This window comes from Carlito syrichta, unplaced genomic scaffold (assembly GCF_000164805.1).
Source record: "Carlito syrichta isolate Samal-C Ts95f unplaced genomic scaffold, Tarsius_syrichta-2.0.1 Scaffold130637, whole genome shotgun sequence".
In the NCBI taxonomy this organism is placed as follows: Eukaryota; Metazoa; Chordata; class Mammalia; order Primates; family Tarsiidae; genus Carlito; species Carlito syrichta.
Genome location: NW_007074733.1, coordinates 149,133 through 171,523, shown reverse-complemented (window position 1 = coordinate 171,523; position 22,391 = coordinate 149,133). Strand labels below are relative to the sequence as shown.

At 48.3% G+C, this 22,391-nt stretch overlaps 1 protein-coding gene across 3 annotated transcripts in view; it reads right to left on the bottom strand.

Annotated features, from left to right (window-relative positions):
- PICK1 (protein interacting with PRKCA 1) overlaps window positions 1-22,097 on the bottom strand; it is a 24,838-nt gene extending 2,741 nt beyond the window's left edge. Inside the window, exons 1-10 of one of the 3 annotated variants that reach the window (XM_008049162.2) lie at window positions 21,823-22,097; window positions 21,404-21,501; window positions 20,216-20,327; window positions 8,957-9,085; window positions 6,491-6,557; window positions 5,158-5,247; window positions 2,971-3,024; window positions 2,200-2,262; window positions 1,347-1,480; window positions 1,015-1,107 (exon numbers count right to left, since the gene is read on the bottom strand). In XM_008049162.2, the coding sequence (XP_008047353.1) occupies window positions 1,015-1,107; window positions 1,347-1,480; window positions 2,200-2,262; window positions 2,971-3,024; window positions 5,158-5,247; window positions 6,491-6,557; window positions 8,957-9,085; window positions 20,216-20,327; window positions 21,404-21,444 (783 nt within the window). In that variant the 5' untranslated portion in view covers window positions 21,445-21,501; window positions 21,823-22,097. Of the gene's footprint in view, window positions 1-1,014; window positions 1,108-1,346; window positions 1,481-2,199; window positions 2,263-2,970; window positions 3,025-5,157; window positions 5,248-6,490; window positions 6,558-8,956; window positions 9,086-20,215; window positions 20,328-21,403; window positions 21,502-21,671 lie in introns of all 3 variants that reach the window. The other 2 variants (XM_021708095.1, XM_021708094.1) reach the window with 2 other exon arrangements.
- Between the last annotated feature and the right edge of the window lie 294 nt (window positions 22,098-22,391).

Here is a 22,391-nt window from a genome sequence, read left to right as displayed (position 1 = left end):
GACAGAGTGAGACTCCAACTCAAAAAAAAAAAAAAAAAAATTGACCTCCCATACAACCTAGCAATCTCTCTTCTGGGAATATACCTGGAGGAACTCAATCATTCTACCTGAACATGCATGTTTATTGCAGCACTTTTCACAACAGCAAAAACATGGAACTGTGCTGACCATCAGAAGTAGACCAGATTAAAAAATCGTAGTATATATACATGATGGAATATTATACAGCCATAAAGGACAAAATTATGAACTTCACAGCAACTTGGATGGATTTAGAGTCTATAAATACTCAGTGATCTATCACAGAAACAAAGAACTGAGTGCCACGTTTTCACTCATAAGCAGACCCTGAATAATCATCATAATATTATAAGAAAGAAATTGGCAGTAGTGGGAAACTGCCAAGGGAGGTAATGGTGGGGGAGAGGAGGGAGCACACTTTATCAATAAGGGTACCTGATCTCAAGCCAGGTGACATGGGGACCAAAGTGAGGCTCAACTTTACCTGTACAATGACCATTTGTATACCTAACCCTGAACTGTATCCCACATCTTTAAAATAAAAATTTTAAAAAGGAGTCCATGGTCAAAGGAGCTTGGGGAGACCCTTGAAGAGTCAAGCTGCAAATGGAACTATCAAAGGCTCTGAGAAGTCCTGCAGCAAAGGAACCTTGACTTGCTTAATGAAGCATTTTTCTCAATTCCTTTGACCATAGAATTATCATTTGAATGTAAAACTCATTAACACCCACTGACACCCACTTTTCAACCCCTCACCTAGTCTAACTCGTTGTTAAAGGTGACCAAAAAGTCCCAGGTGGCTGGTCAGAGTGGCATGGAGAATGAGCTCTGCCCACCCAGCATCCCAGTCTCTCAGAGGCTCCTCTGAGCAGATGGGCAGGGCCTAGGCTACACTCCCCAAACCCCAGCAGACATGCTGGAGGTTCCAGTCCGGTCTTGCTCGCCCAGTGGTCCCGCTGCCCACCCGGCAGGCAGATGCTGGAGACTACTCACCAAGTACTCAAACTTCACGTCCAGGTACTTCTTGATGGTGAGGCGGGTGTCTGGGATGGCTTTGTTGAGGTATGTGTTCAGGTCTGTCAGCATCTGGAAGAGGAGACTGAGGTAGGTGCTGAGGCCCTCACAGGCAGCAGGTACCAGGGTGACAAAGATGGCACTGATACATCCTCCCTTCCAGGGGTGTTATCAGAGCCAGAGGGAGCTCTGAGTCCATTTCAAGGATGAGAAGGCTAAAGTCAGCCAGGTGGGTGATGGCACCATGCTACGCTGTCCCCTCCCGAGCATCGCAAGCTGGACTCACACATGCTCAGCTCAGCAGGACCTACCGGTTTGATGGTTTTCAGAAGCCGGATGCCAAACTTCTCAATACTGCGGTGGGCGTCAGCAAACTTCACGAAGGCCTCACTGGCAGCCGGCTGGGGCTCCCGCACCCCAATCACAGAGAACACGTCCCCAAAGGCTGCATGACAAGTTTGCCTTGAAGGCTGCCCCTACTTGACCCCCTAATGGAGAAGCCGGGAATTTGTTGGGGAGAAGCAGGACAGGGGGTCTGGCAGGCTGGAGACCAACGTCTGCATGGGATCTACAGCCCCAGGGAGCTGGGTCTACTCCCCCAAGAGAGCCACACCCCCCAAAGAGCTGAGTCTACACCCCAAGGGAGCTGGCCCTCATTCTCAGAGTGACCAGGCAATGAGAAGGCTGGGTCAAGATTCAAGGTGGCCCTGGAAGGCAGAGATGCTCTGGCATCTGGACACCTGGGTTCTAAAGCTAGCTCCCTTAGGAGCTGTGAACCTTTCATGTCTGGACTTCATCTTCCCAGTTGTAAACGGAGCTGATGCAGCTGCCCTGCCTCACTAGTGGACTTGCAAGAAACATGATCCTAAGCAAGAGAGGGCCAGTGCATGTGGGTGCAGTGCAAGGAGATGAGGTGGGGCCTGGACATCCCGTCATGTGGCCTTAGAAGGCTGGCGATCCAGATGCTTCCCACTGGCCCATCACTGCTCCGTCCAGCACCTCGGACCATGCCCAGCCCCAAGCAGGCCTGAGGTCAGATGCTGTGGGTCTGACAAGGGCCCCAGAGAGGAACTCAGTCATACCCTCACTGTATGGGGTACTGAGCCCAGAGAGGTGGAGGTTATTTGCCCCAGGTCACGCAGCAGGTCTGGGGGATGCCATTACCCCGGTGCGTCTGTGACAGTTCATAGAAGGCCCGCAGGAGGTTCTTGGTGTGTTCCGTCATCCCTGTGGGAGAGACCCAAGTAACAGGGACACGTGGCGGGGACCATGCTGGCCCAGGGCACAACCTCCAACTCTCACCCCGTCTAAGGCCCAAACTGGGTTCTGGTGCCCTGACTTTTCCCACAGCCCCGCTGGGGTCAGGGGTGAGGCCTCAGCATCGGCCCCACCCATGAGAGGCCCCGCCAGACAGGGAACCTGCGAATGGGGAGAGCATGTTACAGGTGCTATGAATTGAATTTTTATGGATAGGAATCATTTTTAACTTCAGAAAAAGTGTGTATTCTTAATTTTTTTTTTTTTGAGTCGGAGTCTCACTGTCACCCAGGCTGGAATGCAGTGGCATGCTCACAGCCACCGCAGCCTTGACCTGCTGGGCTTAGGCAATCTTTCTGCCTCAGCCTTCCAAGTAGCTGGAACTACAGGCACTCACCACCACACCCAGCTAATTTTTTAATTTTATGGTAGAGTCAATGTCTCACCACGTTGCCCAGGCTGGTCTCAAACCTGTGGGCTCAGGCAATTATCTCGCCTCCGCCTCTAAAAGTGCTGGGATTACAGGTGTGAGCCATTGTGCCCAGCTTCTTAACACTTCTTAATGACCACAGATCTAGAACTTTGCAAGCTGGCATTCCTAGTGCAGGTGCCCCGCTGCCACTGTCTAGAGCAGGCTACCCAGGCAGGGTCCATGCCTGGACCAGGGCCCCTACTCACCTTTGTATAGCTCAGCAGTCCGCTCCAGCTCCTCCAGCCGCTTGACAAGCCCATCTGTGGGAATGCAGGGGAGGAGGCCGGTTAGTTTCAGCAAGCCATGGGTCAGGAGAGAGAGGCACACACACATCTCCCCACAGGAGGCCCAGGGCCAGGCTTGGGAAGGGAAAGATGGCCCCAGAGAAGCAGGATCAGAGAGAGTAGGGGTCCCAGGGAGAGGGATCTGGCACCTCAGGCCAGCCTGGTGTTACAGCCAGTAGAAGGCCCTTGTCTAGCACAAGCCTGCCGGCAGCTAAGCAATAACCAGGCCGAGACCAGAGGGAGAGGAGACAATCAGCTGAACCTTGAATGCAGGCCAGATGTGGCCACCACTTCAGGAGCAGCACATGGAAGGTTCAGAAGGCAGAACACGATTTGGGGAGGGAGAGAGATTCAGGAAGACTCTGAGGAAGAGTGCACAAGAGGGCAGGCCTTGGTGATCATAGCTATTGGCGTAACTGGTGTTTATCGAGCACCTACAATGTGCCAGCCACCGTGTTAGGCCTAGGGGATGGCCATGGTAGATAAGAGCCAAGGTCTGCCCTCAAGGCTTGAAGTGTACCAGAGGAGTCAGACCAGTGGCTGGGCAAGGGCAGGTGATGTGACAGTAAGGGCTTCACCTCAAGGGCGTGAAACGGGAGATGCTGCGTGCCAGGGATGGGGCAGGCATTCCAGATGTGCGGCGCAGGTAGGGAGCTAACAAGGCAAGCCAAGGACCAGGGCAGTGTGGCACTAAGACGTTGAGCACTCCCTCTGCCTTGCTCGGACCTCCCCAAGGAGGAGGAGGCAGACGCACACCTCTCCACCAGGAGCCACTGGAGGACAGGGGTCCGGGTGGGCGGATTCCTTACCCCAGCACCCCTGGGACAGGGCCTGGTTCTTACTGTGTTACTGTGCTGTGAGCCAGGCCTGCTGAAGGCTCCCTGGTCACAGCTCAGCCCTTCCTCAATCTGCGCCTTTTGAAGATGACTCTCCCTGTTTTACAGAGAAATTTGAGGGACAGAGAAGTAAAGCAACTTGCCCAAAGCCACACAGCCAGGTACTGTTGGAGCTGGGTGCTCTCTTTTCCCAGGGTGCTGTGTGGACCTGGGTTGGGGTTTTTAAGCAGAAAAGAGATGAGGGGAGTAGAGGAGGCTGAGTCTGGGCCTCTCTCTGGCATGGAAGGTGGCTGGGAGATGGGCCATGGGGCAGGAAAGGAGCACCTTGGAGGTCTTTGGAAGGTTCTGGCTACCTGGCGGCCTCCAGGCCCTGGCTCCCAAGCCTTAGCGCCTGGCCAGCCAGCAGGAAAGGAGCCACGTAAGCGTCGCGCTGTTGTTTTTAGCTGGGTCATGGGACATGACAGCTTCAGTTTTAGAAACCCTATTTAAGGCTGGGGAAATTGCAAGGTTTGGGGGAAAAACACAACAACCAGTTCTAATTTCATCTCAGCGACTGGTAACTACAGTAACGAGGATTTATAGGCACCACGAGGCTGAAAATAGCAGCTGCCTCTTCAGTACACCACTTGGAACCAGCTCAGGCCCCACCTCCACTGCCCAGCCAATAGAGCCCAGTGCACCCAGCTGAGCCCACCACTTATATAGGTATTTATATCCACCCCACACGTACACTGCAGAGCTGGCGCTATTTATAAACTCAGGCTGGCGACGGTAGGAGCGGGACCGAGTGTTTCAGCGGCCACCCCAGGGAGAGGACGTGCGCATGTGTGCGTGTGTGTAAATGTGCATGTCCACAGCTCCTCACTCTCCGCGCCGGGCAGCCACCTCCAGAGCCCTGACATGGGCTGCTAAGGAAAGGGCAGCAGCGCCATCTCCTGGAGAAAGGCAGGCATGAGGTGGGCATGAGGCAGGCAGCGAGAGTGCCCAGGTGGGGGTGAGGAGGGGGCTGGGGGCAGGACTCAGGCACCTCTCCTCCAAGTCTGTTGCCCCATCTGTGACCTGGGGGACAATGGTTGTAAGAGTGGTCCAGCCAAGAGCTGTGGACATTCCGAGGGCTGGAAAGGCCTTTGGGGACACACAGAGATGGTGGCTTAGGCAAAGCCCAGGGCCAGGCCAGCAGGGCCCGCATCAGCTCGGTGGACAGCCATGGCACCCCTCCGTGTCGAGCCTGGGCTCTAGTCCCCAGGGCCAGAGCTGGATGGAGGTGACTCACCATTGCACAGGATGGCCCGGCTCAGACCCAGGGCATCTGCAGTCCCCGAGCTCATGTTCTCCACCAGCCGGTGCTTGACCTTCTTCAGCACTGGGCCCGGGTGAGAAAGGACCAGTGAGTTTGTAGCTGCCCCAGGCCAGCCCTGCCCCCAGTCTCACCTCCACTCAGGGGTGAGTGGAGGTGAGGCAGGTCGAGGAGGACTGAACTGGGGTTGGTGCTGGACAGCTGGAGTGGGGAGTGTCCCAATGGAGAGGGCACTGGGCCCCTGCCCTAAGTCTGGAAAGAGGTCAACAGGAAGAGCTTAGGCAAGGGTCTGCTGCACGCCACCAGCCAGTGGTACCACAGAGAGCCCCGCGCTGCCCGGACACAACACAGTGGCAGAAAGCCAGGGACAGCCTCCTCCCCTCGTCTCCATCACATCAGGGCCTGGGGTGAACCGTACAGGGGGAAGGGAGGAAAAGGGTCAGTTACTGGCCAGTCATGCCAAAGTAATGGGACTAGGGACTCAGTCACTGCACATGACCAACTTAATCCTTGGAAGGAGAACTGGATGGGGACCAAAGGGTTTCATGGGAAGAAAGGCTCGATCTCCCCTTGACCTCTTTCATTAAAACCAGGAGGCGGCTCTGGCCCCAGGGAGCAGGAAAAGGGCCATCAGACTCGAGTGGAGGGGTGTGAGTGTGTGCTCACAGGGGGGCGCGGGACTTCTGGGTCTCAGGCCTCGATCCATAATGAGGCACTGGCCCAGAAGACTCGAAGCCACTGTCTAGCTCTTGAGTCCTCAAGTTCCTACAGAGCAAGGCCCAGTGTCTCTGGCAGGAGGCACCTGGTCCCGGGGCACGCCGTGGGCAGAAGGGGTGGCCCCTGCCCCTCTGTCCAGTGCCTGAAGTCCAATTCAGACCTGGAGTCTCACTGGAAGCAGATGGCAGAAGAGGCCAAAAGGAGTGGGGTGTGCAGGACATGAGGTGTCAGGCCAGGGTTGGGCTGCCCGCTCTTTTGAAAGGGTGAGGACTGGGGCTGCAGAAAGCCAAGGGCTGGCCTGCCTGCCCAGGACAACCCTAGGGCAGCAAGGTCCCAGAGGAGGTGGCTGGGGTGGGGGAGGTAAAACACGGGGCAGTGAGAAATCCAGGATAGAGTCAGGGAACAGCCAGAGGGAGCATACCCTGGGTCTTCCCAGGCCTTTGGGAGTTGCTTGGTCAGAAAGTCAGAGCCCACAGCCATGTGACTATTGATGCTATTGTCAGAAAGGGAAAGACAAGAGCTGGGTACTCCCCCTTTGAGCTGGGGGTTTGTGGGGTCACTGGACACCCGCCACTGCTCCAGCCCAGCTTACCAATATCCAGGGACATGCCCTGCTTGGGGTCCGCCTGTAGCTTGTTGTAGTGGATGGTCACCTCGCCCTGGAAGAGCAGCACAGGCACACTTGTGATGGAGTCTCCTGGACCCCAAGACCCTCCTGCAGTGAGGCCTGTCTGTCCCAGGGTGGTGGGTCATGAGAAAACCAATCCCCAGCAAGGGGCTGGACTAAGGGCTGTGACATGGCCCTGACTTGTGACCCCATCTGCTCCTAGGTCCCTCTCTTCTCACTCTATCTCCAGGTCCTGGGGAATCAGTAGGGTCAAGGCAGACATGGTCCTGTCACCACAGAGCTCACTGCCTGATGGTCTCTGATGCCTTGTGCTCCGGCCATATCAGGTACCCCTTCTTCCCTTCCACACATCACACACAGCACACTCCAAACCTTTGCTACACCATTTCCCCACATAGAATATCCCTCCTCAGCTCCAAATCACCCCCATGCTCAGGAGTCCCTGCACTCATTCAACGAACATGTCTGAGCACTTTGTCTGTGCCTGGTGCTGGGAAACCAAGGGGAATGTGAAGGGGAAGAGGCAGGCGCAGTCCCTCAGGGCCAGTGTGAATCGGAATTCAACAAATGGCATTCTAGCCACTGCTCAGGAGAGGGCTTCTGAGCACAGTTGTGGGTGTTTCTGGATGAGACTTCCCTGACCATGTGAGGCCACTATGGTCACTCTTGTCCTTGCAAACCAAAGGCCCATGAGTTTGGGGCTGAGTCTAACCAAATATAAAATAGGATTTAAAAATCGAGTCTCAGCGGGCTCGGTGGCTCAAGTTTGTAATCCCAGCAGTTTGGGAGACCGAGGTGGTAGGACTGCTTGAGCCCAGGAGTTCAAGACCAGCCTGGGCAACATAATGAGACCCCATCTCCATAAAAATCAGAAAACTAGCCAGGCATGGTAGTGTACGCCTACAGTCCCAGCCACTCAGGAGGCTGAGGCAGGAGGATCACCTGAGCCCAGGAGGTTGAGGCTGTGGTCAGCCATGATCATGCCACTGCACTCTAGCCTGGGCAACAGAGTGAAACCCTGACTCAAAACAAAACAAGTAATAAAATAAATCAAGTCCCAAAGGGACCAAAATAAGTCGATACAGTCAGAGTCGGAATGGAATATGAACTGCTCCCCCAGAATGCACCAGTGTGTGCTCGGGGGTCATCCCACAGGGAGCTGATATGGGTCAACACAAGAGCAACAAAGCAACTCCTGTGCTTGCAGGCTTCAGAGGACAGGGAGGGATCTGATGAGCTGAGAGGGGACACAGGAGAGGAGACACACAAGCCAAGTCTGCCAGAGTGAAACACCCTCCACCTGTCTTCCATGACCAGCTTCTCTGCCCAATAGGTCACACACTAGGACCATGTGGAGTGGCATCTGGGATCCCGATGAGCCTGGTCACCTCCTCTTGTACAACAGAGCTCTGAGACCCAGCCCCAGCCCCTGATTTGCGCTACGGCTAAAGGGGCTCTGGTAGCAGAAATTCCAGGACCAGAATCTTCCTTCCTACAGGAAGGAGGGCAGGGGTGACTTTCAGGAGAGGACAGGAGAATGAAGAGGAGAGATGGAGAGGTGGCTGGCCGGAGTTAAGGCAGGCAATGGGGCCTACAGGGGCCTGGAACGCAGGAGACAGAGGTGGGGGGTAGGGAGGAACGGCTGGTATGGCTGGGCTGGGAGGCTGCGACACATGGTCAAGCTTGCTGGGACCTTGCCACTGAGACTTCTAACTCTCGTCTGTGGCTTGGGACCCCCTCGTTTAATTCTCTCACAGTACTGGCTTCTCAAGAACTACAAGCAGCCACCTCCCTAGGTAGGAAACGACAAGGCTGCCTGGAGGGGTCACTTCCGGAGGGGTCGGGATGCTGCTGCCTTCAGGCAGGTGCCTGTGGAGAGAGGTCTTCGCCTGGAGCAGCTAGGGGTGGGAGAGAGCAGGGAACAGGCAGTGTATGGCTGTGGCCTGCAGAACAGACGGCCAGCTGACCGGGGATGCATGGGCAGCTCTGAGCCAGGAAGGCCTGCCCGACTGAAGGCTTCCCAGGGATGGGAGGTTCTCCTTTCCCTCCGAGCCCTCCCAGGCCCAGTGTGGCCCAGCTGACATCACTGGGTATCCACTGATCTAGGTATGTTCTCCTTGGACTTTCAGCTTCAGCTCCAGGCCTGGCTGGGGACACACTGGCCTGCCCTGAGGCATGGTTTCAAGTCTGTCAGTTCCCCAGGGAGTTTACAGTGACTTTGTGGTCTCGTTGTCTACTCTCCCACCAAGGCTCCACACAATTAGTGTTCCTTGGACGAATGAGGCTGGAGTGTGACCCAGACCCTGAAGTGCCAAGGAGGGGGAAGCTAGAGGATGGGTCCTTCCATCCAGGCCTGCCGGGGCCCCTAGTAGCCCAGAGGTCTCAGAAGTGGCATGGCCACTCTGGGCCCACTCCGGCCGCAGTTCCTACCTTCACCTCCTGAATCATCTTTGCCACTTCCACTTTTGTTTTTCCCTTGATTGACCTGCCATTGACACCAGTGATCTCATCGCCAGCTGCCACTGTGCCGTCCAAAGCTGCGGGGGTGTTGTCAAATACCTGTGGGTACATAAGGAGGGCAGCAGGGAGGCAGGACTGAAGGGAGCCTGGGGAGACAGTCTCTCCTCCAACTTAGCCACCGCTGGGCTCTGTCTTGGTCTCTCAAGTGGTGCTGGAGCAGGACAAGGTGAGGGCTCCTCAACAGATGGCAATGAGTGACTGACAAGGCCTTCCTTCCCAATGTCAGATGCAGCAAACCCCCATGCCCAGATGAGGGCTTGCTCCTCTCATGTTACTTCTTTCAGTTTTTCCAGCAGTGCTGCTCTGTGCTGATGCACAGCCCCAAGCACCTCCTATCCATTCCTGCACTTCACCTCAGTCCCCTAAGAGCAGCCAGTGCAGCCCTGAGTGAGCATCCCACCATGTCTGTGAGACGATTTTCTCAAAGGGACCCCTTTAGTGAGAGATCTGCACTCACTGGCTGTGTGAGGTCGGGTGTGTCTGTCAGACATCACATGCGCAAGTGATACAAGCAAACGGAAAGAGATCACAAACGTGTACCTACAAACAGACACAGGAATATACAAAACTCTATTCAAAAAAGAAACGACTAGGAAAGATACCACAATTATTAGTAGTGGTTTTGACATTGTTTTCCCTCTACTTTTAGTTTCTAAAATCACTACAAAAGTCATTAGAAAGCACACTTTATGTTTTATATAAATAATGTCACAAAGAAAAAACTGAAATAATTAAGATGAATGCTTCTTTCTATTACCTTCCAAAATTATACTAGAAACACAATAATGCTGGTGAAAGACTTCTACAATGAAAACTACATAACACTGCTGAAAGAAATTAAAAATATAAATAAAAATACATCCCACATTCATGGATTGAAAGACAATATTGTTAAGACAACACCCAAAGCAATCCACAGATTCAATGCAAATCCCAGTGATATTATTTACAAAAGTAGAAAAACCCATCCATGAAATTTCAAGGACCCTGAATAACCAAACCAATCTCTAAAAAGAAGTTAGAGGTCTCACACTTACTGATTTCAAAATTTACCACAGAGCTACAGTAATCAAAAAGCATAAAGACAGAGATAAAGACCAATGGAATAAAACAGAGAGCCCAGAAAGAATCCTCACATATATAGTCAAGTGATTTTTGACAAGGGTGCCAAGAACATTCAATGGGAAAAAGAAAGTCTCTTCAACAAATGGTGTTGGGAAAAAAGGATATCCAGATGCAAAAGAAAGTTGGGCCAAGCGTGGTGGCTCATGTCTATAATTCCAGCACTTTGGGAAACTGAGACAGGAGGAATGCTTGAGCACAGGAGTCTGAGTTCAGCCTCAACAACATAGTAAGACCTCATCTCTATAACAAAATTGAAAAATTAGCTGAGTGTAGTGGCATGTGCCTATAGTCCTAGCTACTTGGGAGGCTGAGGTGGAAGGATCATCTGAGCCTAAGAAGTTGAGGCTGCGGTAAGTCATGACTGTGCCACTGCATTCCAGCCTGGGCAACAGAGTGAGAACTCAACTCAAAAAACAAGAAAAAGAAGAATGAAATCAACCTTTACCTAAAATCATATACAAAAATTAACTAAAAATAGATCAAAGACCTAAATGTAAAAGATAAAACTATAAGCTCCAAGAAGAAAGTCTAGAACAAAAGCTTCATAACATTGGATTTGGCAGTAATTTCTTGGATATGACACCAATAACAAAAGAAAAAGGCACAAATAACAAAAGAAAAAGGCACAAATAACAAAAGAAAAAATAGAAAATTGGACTTTATAAAAATTCTAAAAATTTGTGCATCAAAATATACTATTAACAGAGTAAAAACACAACCCACACAATGGGAGAAAATATTTGCAAATCACATATTTGGTAAGGGATTAATACCCAGGAGACAGAGAGAACTCCTAAAACTCAACAACAAAAAACCAAATAACTCAATTTTAAAATGGACAAACATCATTAATTATCAGGGAAACACAAATCGAAACTATAATGAAATACCACCTTATACCCATTAAAGGGGCTATTTAAAAAAAACAAAATAACAAGTGTTGGCAAGGATGTGAAAAACTAGAACCCCTGTGCACTGTTGGTAGAAATGTAAACTGGTGTAGCTGCTATGGAATATAGTATAGCAATTCCTCAAAAAATTAAAAATAGAACTACCAGGAAAGGGATTAAGATGGCCGACTAGAGGCAGCCAGAGTATTTCTCCTTTGGAGCAAACCTCAGCACCCAGAGAGGAATAGGATGAACAGAGCATCTCACGACTCATCAAAGAAGAGATAATAGTCAAATAGTGCAAAGAAGAGAAAAATCAGTCAACCTGGGATGAAACTGGCCAGACTCTCGCTTGGATCACGGCACAGACCATGGGCAGTCTCCAGACACAGTAGAGGAGGTAAGGGAGGGGAATTAAGGAATTCTGTGCTCCTGCCACAGACATGGAGGGCCTCTTGAGACTTGTGGGACTCTAGTCCCTCACAGGAAGTTGCCTCACCCACAACTGTGTCCTGCCAAAACCCACGTGGAGTGGTGCGGGGGCAGTAGTGGCAGTGGTGGTAGTGGGGGGTGGGGCAAGCCCTGGACAGCTCCAGTCACCATATCCCAAGAATACAACCCTGGCTGTCCCAGTGACAGACAATCACTAGCTGGGGCAGGCTGCTGTGAGAACACCTGAGGCCAGCTGCATTTTGACATTCAGATTGTAGACTGCCTGAGGCTAAGGTAGGAGAGCAGGTGGGACATCCAGATACAAGAAGCCCAGAGAATGTCCAAAAGATTCAATGCCAAAAGATCATTCCACAAGGCATAATCATCATCAGGTTATGCAAAGTTAAGTGAAGGAAAGAATTTTACGAGCAGTAAGACAAAAGCATCAAATAACTTACAAAAGTAATCCTATCAGACTAGCATAGACTGCTCAGAAGAAACTCTACAAGCCAGAAGGGAACGGGTTCCCATCTTTAATCTCCTCAGACAGAGTAACAGTCAGCCAAAGATCTTGTACTCCTGAAAACCAAGTTTCATAACGAAGGCAAAATGAAGTCTTTCTCAGATAAGCAAATGCTGAGGCTAGACTGGCTCTACAAGAAATACTCAAAGGAGTTCTAAATACTGAAAGAAAAAAAGGTAGAAATACACCAGTAAAAACACTGGAAATCATAAAGATCACAGGGCTTATAGAACACCAACACAATAGAGAAAATAAATAAATAATAAAGCAACAAGATAACAATGAATGGAATGTTACCTTACATATCACTATTAACCCTGAACATAAGTGGCTTCAATACCCCATTAAAAAGATATAGACTGCTGGGCTCAGTGGCTCAGCCTGTAATCCCGCGCCTTTGGGAGGCTGAGGTGAGGGGATTGCCTGAGCCCGCGGGTTCGAGACCCGCCTGGGCAGCGAGACCTCATCTCTACAATAAATCAAAAAATCAGCCGGGCGTGGTAGCGCACGCCTGTAATTCCAGCTACTCGGAAGGCTGAGGCGGAAGGATTGCCGGAGCCCAGCGGGTCGAGGCTGCGGTGGCCAGGAGTGGCCACTACACTCCAGTCTGGGCGGCAGAGTGAGACTCAAAAAAAAAAAAAGATACAGACTGGCAGAATGGATTATAAAACACAATCCAAGCCAGGATCGGTGGCTCAGCCTGTAATCCCGCGTCTCGGGAGCTGAGGTGAGTGGATTGCCTGAGCCCGCAGGTTCCAGACCCGCTTGGGCAACTTGGTGAGACCTCATCTCTACAATAAATCAAAAAATTAGCCATTCGTGGTAGCATGCGCCTGCAATTCCAGCTACTTGGAAGGCTGAGGTGGAAGGATCACCAGAGTCCAGCAGGTCGAGGCTGCAGTGGCTGGGAGCAGCCATTGCACTCCAGTCTGGGCGACAGAGTGAGACTCCAACTCAAAAAAAACAAAAAACAAAAACACAATCCAAATATCTGCTGCTTTCAACAGAGTCACTTAACACACAACAATGTCTATACACTCTAGGTAATAGGGTGGGAAAAAATACTCCATGCAAATGAAAATCACAATGAGCGGGCGTAGCCATTCTCAGATAAAACAGACTTTAAATTAACAGGAGGAAAAAAAAAACCAAGAGGGCTATTGTATAATGATAAAGGGATCAATCCAACAAGAAGACATAACTATTCTAAATATATTCACCTAATAACAGAGTCGACAATAGAATAAAACTAGAAATTAACTCTAAGAAGAACTCATGAAACCCAATAAAAATATGGAAGGTAAACAATCTGCTCCTGAATGATCCTTGAGTTAACAATGAAATAAACATGGAAATTTTAAAACTCCTCAAAATGAATGACAACAACAAAACAAGTTATCAAAACCTCAGGGACACATCCAAAGTTGTGCTCAGAGGAAAACTTATAGCACTTGTGGCCGACATTAATAAGACTGAAAGATCGCATTATCAACTACTTAATGTTACACCTTAAAGAACTAGAAAAACACAAACAAACCAACCCAAACCTAGCAGAAGAAAAGAAATAACAAAGATCAGAGCAGAACTAAATGAAATTGAAATCAGTAAGAAATACAAAGAATCAATAAAACAAAAAGTTGGTTCCCTGAAAAGATAAACAGAATTGATAGTATACTAGCTAGATTAAGAAACCCGTGGGCTCAGGCAATTCACTTACCTCAGCCTCCCAAGGCACGGGATTACAAGCTAAGCCACCAAGCCCAGCTAAAGTTGTTACCAAAGCTATTTCATAAGATTGAAGATGAGGGAATTGTTCCTAACTCATTCTACAAAGCCAGTATCACCCTGATACCAAAGCCAGAAAAAGACAACAAAAAAGAAAACTATAGCTCAGTATTGCTGATGAACACAGATGTGAAAATCCTCAACAAAATATTAGCAAACCAATTCAACAACACATTAAAAAAACCCACTATGATCAAGTGTATTTTATCCCAGAGATACAAGGATAGTTCAACATACACAAGTCAATATGATCCACCACATTAACGGAATTAAAAACAAAAATCATACGATCATTTCAACAGACTCAGAAAAAATATTCAACAAAATCTAGCATCCCTTCATGATAAAAAACCCTCAGGAAAACAGGCACAGAGGGAATACTCCTCAAAATAATAAAAGCTGAGCTAGGCTCGGTGGCTCAGCCTATAATCCCCGCCTTTGGGAGGCTGAGGTAAGTGAATTGCCTGAGCCCACGGGTTTGAGACCCGCCTGGGCAGGCGAGACCTCATCTCTACAATAAATCAAAAAATCAGCCGGACGTGGTAGCGCACGCCTGTAGTCCAGCTACTTGGAAGGCTGAGGCGGAAGGATCGCCGGAGCCCAGCAGGTGGAGACTGCGGTGGCCGGGAGCGGCCACTGCATTCCAGTCTGCGCGACAGAGTGAGACTCCAACTCAAATAATAATAATAATAATAATAATAAAAGCCATAAATGACAAACACACAGCCAATGTCATCTTGAGTGGAGAAAAGCTGGACACATTCTCTCTCAAAACTGGAACAAGGCAAGAATGCTCACTTTCACTACTCCTATTCAACATAGTACTGGAAGTCCTAGTCAGAGCAATCAGGCAAGAGAAAGAAGTAAAGAATCCAAATTGGAAAAGAAGAAATCAAACTATCTCTGTATGCCAACAATATGACCTTATACCTAGAGAGTCCAAAAGATTTCTCCAAAGACTCCTGGACTTGGTAAATGAATTCAGTAAAACTTCAGGATATAAAATCAACACACAAAATCAGTAGCACTGCTATATACCAATAGCAAACAAGCTGAGAATCAAATCAAGAACTCGATTCCATTTACAATAGTAGCCAAAAAGTCAAAATACCTAAGAATATATTTAACCAAAGAAGTGAAAGATCTCTACAAGAAGAACTATAAAACACAGATGAAAGAAGTTGTAGAGGACACAAACAAGTGGAGAAACATCTCATGCTCATGGATCGGAAGAATCAACATTGTTAAAATGGCTATTACCCAAAGTAATTTACAGGTTCAATGCAATCCCTATCAAACTACCAATATAATTTTTCACAGAATTAGAAAAAAAACCCCTAAAATTCATATGGAACCAAAAGGAGCCAGAATAGCAAAAGCAATCCTAACCAAAAAGCACAAAGCCAAAGGCATCACATTACCTGACTTCACATTATACAAGGCTATAGTGACCAAAACAGCATGGTATTCATACAAAAGCAGACATATGGACCAAATGGAACAGAACAGAGAATCCAGAAATAAAGTCAAACACCTATAACCAACTGATGTTTGATAAAGCAGACAAAACATAACTGGGGAAAGGACACCCCTATTCACAAATGGTGCTGGGAAAACTGGATAGCTACATGCAGAAAAATGAAACTTGATCCCTATCTCTCATCATATACAAAAATTAACTCAAGATATTAAAGACTTAAATGTCAGACATAAAACCATAAAAATCCTAGAAGAAAATCTAGGAAAAGCTCTTCTGGATATTTGCCTGGGCAATTTATGGCTAAAACCCCAAAAGCAAATGCAACAAAAACAAAAATAAATAAGTGAGATTTAATTAAACGAAAAAGTTTCTACACAGCAAAAGAAATAATTAGCACAGCAAATAGGCAACCTATAGTATGGAAGAAGATATTCACAAACTATACATATGACAAAGGACTAATATCAAGAACCTACAAAGAACTCAAACAAATCAGCAAGAAAAAAGCAAATGACTCTATTAAAAAGTGGGCAAATGACATGAACAGACACCTCTCAAAAGATATACAAATGGCCAACAAGCATGACAAAATGTTCAACATTACTTATCATCAAGGAAGCACAAATGAAAACCACAATGAGATACCACCTTACACCAGTCAGAATGGCCATTATTAAAAAATCTAAAAACAATAGATGCTGGCATAGATGCAGTGAAAAGGGAATGCTTATACACTGTTGGTGGGAGTGTAAACCTCTGTGGAAAGCAGGATGGAGATTTCTCAAAGAACTAAAAGTAGATCTACCATTTGATTCAGAATTCTCATTACCAGGTATCTACCCAAAGGAATAGCAGTTGTTATATAAAAAAGACACCTGTACTTGTATGTTCACTACAGCACAATTCACAACTGCAAAGATGTGGAATCATCCAAACGCCCATAAAATGATCAGTGGATAATGAAAATATGGTATATATACACCATGGAATATTATCCAGTGGTCAAAAAGAATCAAATAGTGTCTTTTACAGCAACTGGGATGGAATTGGAGAACATCGTCCTAAGTGAACTAACAAAGGAACAGAAAATCAAACACATCATGCTCTCACTTATAAGTGGGAGCTAAACTAAGGATCTACAAAGGCATGGAGAATGGTAGAATGGACACTGGAGGCTCAGAAAGGGGTGGGGGAAGGGGTGGAAGGATGAAAAATCACCTGTTGGGTACAGAGTGCACAGGTGGGAGCGGTGGGTACACTTAAAGCCCAGACTTCTTTGCCACTACACAATGCAACCATGTAACCAAAAACTATTTGCAACCCCCTAACACTATTGAAAATTTTAAAAAAGAAACCATGAAAAAATATATAATGGACATATGATCCAGCAATGCCACTTCTGGGTATACAGCCAAAAGAATGGAAAGCAGGATCTCAAAGAGCTATCTGTACAGATATGTTCATAGCAGCATTAATCACAAAAGCTGAAAGGTGGAAGCCACCCAAGTGTCTACAGACAGATGACTGGATAAGCAAACTATGGTCTATCCATACAATGGAATATCATTCAGTCTTAAAAAGGAAGGAAATTCTGACACATGCTATAACATAGATGAAACTTGAGGACATTATGTTAAGTGAAATAAATGTCACAAAAAGACAAATATTTCTAACTCAGTGACTTGTCAGAAGAGAAAAAAAGAATTTTGATGACCAAAAAAAACAAATACTAGCCAGGCTCGGTGGCTCAGCCTGTAATCCCGCACCTTTGGGAGGCTGAGATGAGTGGATTGCCTGAGCCCATGGGTTCGAGACCTGCCTGGGCAGCGAGACCTCATCTCCACAATAAATCAAAAAAATCAGCTGTGCGTGGTAGCGCATGCCTGTAATTCCGGCTACTTGGAAGGCTGAGGCAGAAGGATCGCCGGAGCCCAGCAGGTCGAGGCTGCGGAGTGAGACTCCAACTCAAACAAAACAAAACAAAACAAAACAACAAATACTTACATGAGGTAATTAGAGTGGTCAAATTCATAGAAACAGAAAGTAGAACGGTACTTGCTGGGGGCTGGGGGAGGGAGAATGGGGAGTTAGTGTTTAGTAGGTACAGAGTTTCAGTTTTACAAGACGGAAAGAGTCACGGAAATGGAAGGTGGTGGCAACACAACATTATGAATATATTTAGCACCACTGAACCGTACACTGAAAATAGTGAAGATGGCAAATTTTATGTCATGTGTATTTTACCATAACAAAAAAATTTTTAAAAGAGAGGACAGAGAGCACAGAGAGCAGGATGTCATTATAATAACTCATGAGCTTTCACGGAAGACAGGGTGTTCCCAATGAAGCTACCCCCGAGGATCCAGGACGATAAACCAAAAAGGCCTGTGCTTGTACCATCATCATGATGCCTCAGAACACCAGGGATAAATGAAATGAACTCCCTGTAAAGGTCTTGGTAGATCACGAATAAAGCACGTTACAAATAAAGGATCACATATAAGCATGGCAACAGCCAGCGCTGATGGCAAGGGATGATGGAATGATGCCTTGACATTTCTAGGTGAAAATTAGTTTCAAACTTGATATCCACTCTTGAATTTGATGAGACAAAATGTCAACTGAAAGGAATAAGGCTGGGCTTGGTGGCTCACACCTATAATCCCAGTACTCTGGGAGGCAGAGGTGAGAGGATTGCCTGAGCCCAGGGGTTTGAGACCAGCCTGGACAACTTGGTGAGACCTTGTCTCTACAATACATTTTAAAAACTAGCTGGTGCAGTGGCATGCACTTGTGGTTCCAGCCACTTGGAAGGCTGAGGCAGAAGGATCACCTGAGCCCAGCAGGTCAAGGCTGTGGTGGTCCCATAGAGTAAGACTCTGACTCAAAAAAAAGGAAATAAAAATAAAAATAAAGGAATATGGGAATAACAATGACCCAAAAAGACAGACACAAGGTCTCAAAACATTTACCTACTAAGTGCCCTTTCTCAGAAAGCTACAGGAGGATGTAACCCACCAAGATGGGGAAATAAACCCGAACAATGGTGGTATCCACAAAGGAGAGGGAAGACAGAGGGCTCGAGAGGAGACACTGCAGGGCAGAAAACAGACTGAAAGAGGATGGCAAATGTCTGACTGTGGAAAATGTGCTGAGAAAACAAGGAGAATGCAAATGAAAAAGAGTTGGGGGGGAGGGGAGGGGAGATGAGGAGTAGAATTAAAAAAAGAAAAGAAAAATTAATAATAGATTCCTCAAAAAGTTCTACAGAGTCATCTCTACTAACTGAGAGCTCCACAAGGGTGGCTTCTGTTTTCTTCACTTTTTTCCCTAGTGCCTACAACAGAGCCTGGCCAAGCACTTGGAAAAGATTTCCTGAACAAAGAATCTGTTGTACTTATATTGGTTTAGCCAAAATGGCAAAATAACTATGTTGAGAAGATGGGACGAGAGGAAGCAGTGGTTTTGGAAGACAGCTAAATTCTCATCTACAAAATTAGGCAAAGTCAATAGCTGTTTACAAGTGATAGATGGAGAAATAACAGGACAAGCATCCGATGGAGAAAACAGATGCCCATGCCTGAAGAAACAGCGGGGTGGGGGTGGGGTGAGGTAGGGCAGTGGACTGCTATTACCTGACATAGGCCTTTGAATGCTCTTGGCTGGAAAGAGGCAAATCATATGGCACCATGATAGAAACAAAACTGAAATTTAAGAGTCAATCCTATTATTTTATAACTGCAGTCTATACCAAGTAAACTGCACCCCAGGCCTCCAACAGGTGGGGAGGGGGACATGGCAGAGAGGCTGAGCAAGCACAAGGCAAGGAGGGCAGGTCTAAGGGTGGCCTCTCTGATGCCTCCTAGGCGAGAGGAGGCCAAGTCGCTCATGAAGGCAGCACCTTGCGCAGGGCCAACACTAGATCCCGGGAATCTGTCGTTGAGGATTGTAAGCAACTCCTGGGCAGGATCCTCCCAGAGACCACAGCCTCCCACCTGACTGAGAGGGTTAGAATAAGTCCTTCTACAGCAACAGAAAAGTCACTGACTCTGACAAGCCACATGGTGAAGGAGGTCTCGTAGCACGTCTGTCCCCACTCCTGAGTTACAGCTACCAGAATATCATCAGCAAAGGTGCCTCCACAAGGGACTACAAGTTGTTCATTGCCACTGGCAAGACATCTGGGAAAACACACAGCTGCAAGGAAAATAACAGCAGCTAATACTTAGTGTGTTATAAGTGTCAAGCTGTGTGCTATTCCATTTTGCTGAATTTCCACAAGAATCCAAAGATGCTCAGGTCTATATATTTTAAATTCCCACTTTCCAAGTGACAAAGGGGGCCAGGAAGGCTAATGGACTTGCTGGTAAACAGGAAAGTTGCATTTGAACTCAGGCCATTACTATTCAAAGTCTTCCCAGGCGTTTCACTTGGGCTAGTACTCAAGGCTGATAGTTTTGTTGATTCATTAAAGTCATTTTGATTGAATGTGCACTGTATGCCAGGCAATCTCTACAATAAATCAAAAAAATTACTCAGGCAAGGTGGCATACATCTGTACTACCAGCTACTTGGAAGACTGAGGCAGGTTTGCCTGAGCCTGGCAGGTCGAGGCTATGGTAGCTGTAATCGTGCCACTGCACTCCACCCTGAGCAACAGAGTGAGATTTCAACGCAAAAAAAAAAAAAAGTCTAGGAGAGCATCTTCACAGAGAGCAATTAACAAGCAAATGATCACATAGCCAAAAGAGAAAAGAACAGTCTAAATTGGTAAGGAAAACAGGGCACACCTACATGGTGCATGTGGTCAGGAAGGCAAGAATGAGGAGGAGCCAGCTATGCAGAGCAGAGTAATGAACCTGGCCTTATCATGCCCAAGGAGAGAGGCAATCGCCCCATCCAAGTCCTTGCCCCACCTCTAAAGCGCCCAATACCTGGACAATATAGAGGCAGGGACAGTACTGGGCTCCTCCTCCAATGCTGATCCCGATCAGATTCTGAGCATCCTTCTGCAGGGTGACCTTCCCAGGCACAGTAGGGATTCCGCTAGAAGAAAAGCAAGTGAGGCTGAATATCCTGGAGGAAGGATGACTGCAGGGCGGCAGGCCCCCAGAACCTCCAAGAGGCTGCACATGCTGCCTAGCATTTTCTCTTCCTCACTTGGCCAGAACAGCATTTTGAGCTGGAACATGCACAGCTCTGGGATTCAGCCAGACGTGGGATCAAACTTCAGCTCTGCCATTTATCAGCTACAGGACTTGGGTTCAGTCACCCTCTGTGCATCTGTCTCCTCATCCATAAAACGGGAATAAGATCCCCATCAGAGTTCTTATAAAAACGTGCACAGAAGGCACTAATATCAGCCCAGTCCACAGCAGGCAGTCCCCAAAATAGGTTTTCTTTCCCTTCCATTCATTCAGCATCTGAGATTTGAGTCTTGTCCTCATCACCTTCTCAAGCATATGTGGAACACTATGGCCACCTCCTCTGGAAAGTCGTCTTATGTTAAATTATCCATTTCCCACCTCTCAATGAATCTATTCAATGACCTCTCAGTCTTCACTATAAATTATCATTCACTAATGATTTATGATAAACGCTTTCACTTATTCATTAAAAAAACATCTGCTAACAACCTATTGATGTCAAGCACTTCACTGAGTGCTGAGGACAAAGAAAGGCATTGCAACCAGTACTTACTCTCAAGGAGGATGTATTCTAATGAATAGACAAACTTGATTTTTGAAAATCTGTCCTACCAATTACCTATGCTGGGGAAGAAGGTATGCTTATGAAAAAGTCCTATCCATCCTTCAAAACCTGGCTCAACTGCCACCTCCTCTGTGAAGTCTTCCCTAACCGCGCCAGCAGAAGCAGTGCTCCATCTGCTCTGCCACCAAGTCATGCTATTAGCACCCTTACACACTGAATCGTGATTATCTGTTAATCTATCCACAGCCCCCTACAGATAGTGAGCTCCTGGAAGGGCAGAGTCCATTTCTGCTTCGGTGCAACACCTGACCCACCGCTGAGAAGCAAAGGTTTATGGGACTAGGAAGTTCAGGGAAATGAGGGACCTGGGGCTCCTGTGCTCCCGGAACTTGGGGGAACAAAATACTCACAGTTTATCCTCCTCGATGTCATAATCCAAGTCTGCAAACATGGTTCCGAGAGTTGGGGTGGGCTGGCTAACTGCCCAGTTCGGTAGGGGAATGGGGAACTGGATGCGGGAGAGAAAGGAGCGCAGGGTTTAAGGAATCAAAGTGCCAAGATGCCAACCTCACCCCTTCCCCCACCACCCTCGGTCAGGGACAGGAGGGCCCTCCTCCTCCCCTCTGGGAAGGGGTGGAGGAAGTCTCCAGGGTGGGGGGCTGGGAAGGTGATTCTTACTAGGTACACGGGGGGACTCCCGGCCAGGGCGATGGGCTCAGATACCAGAGCCCGCCCCACGGGTCTCCAGACCCCTAGAAGCTGCCTCTGTCGCTCACCGGAAGCGTTGGGCCCACAGCCGGGTACTGTCCAGGCTGGCACCTGAACCCACCTGCCGTTCCACCTGGCTGCGGCCGCGACTGTCGCGTCACTTCCGGCAAGACCCGGAAGTCCCACCCTCTCCCCTGGGTGTTTGCTCCAATCTCGGCAAGCAACCCTTCCTTCCCCGGCTCCCGAGACGCTCAGAACCAAGAAACGGGAACAAGTATTGGCGGAAGCTCGCCGTTAGTATGAAAAAGCGGAAACAGAGGAAAGGTCTGGACAAGCCGACAGCGCTTCACTCCCCACTTTGCCCGTCGCTGCCGCCATCTTGGAAAGGGTAGGGTTCTTCCCAGCATCCTGAGCGGCAGGCAGGGCACCACGCCGGCTGGGCGGTTGTCAAGGCAACGAAAGCATCACTGGGCCGGGGTTACCGCCGGTGAAGTTCAGTGGACTATAAACCCCTAACTCTTCTTCTTCACACCTTCACCACCTCGTCCTAGGAAAAGCCTGTGACTCCTCTACTAGAGCGACAGTGTCGGAGCTGGAAAGGCTCTTCGAGATTCCAGCCCGGACCCAGTTTTGCAGACAAGGAAACTAAGTGCCAGAGAGGATAGTGATTTTGTCCAGAGCCACGCACTG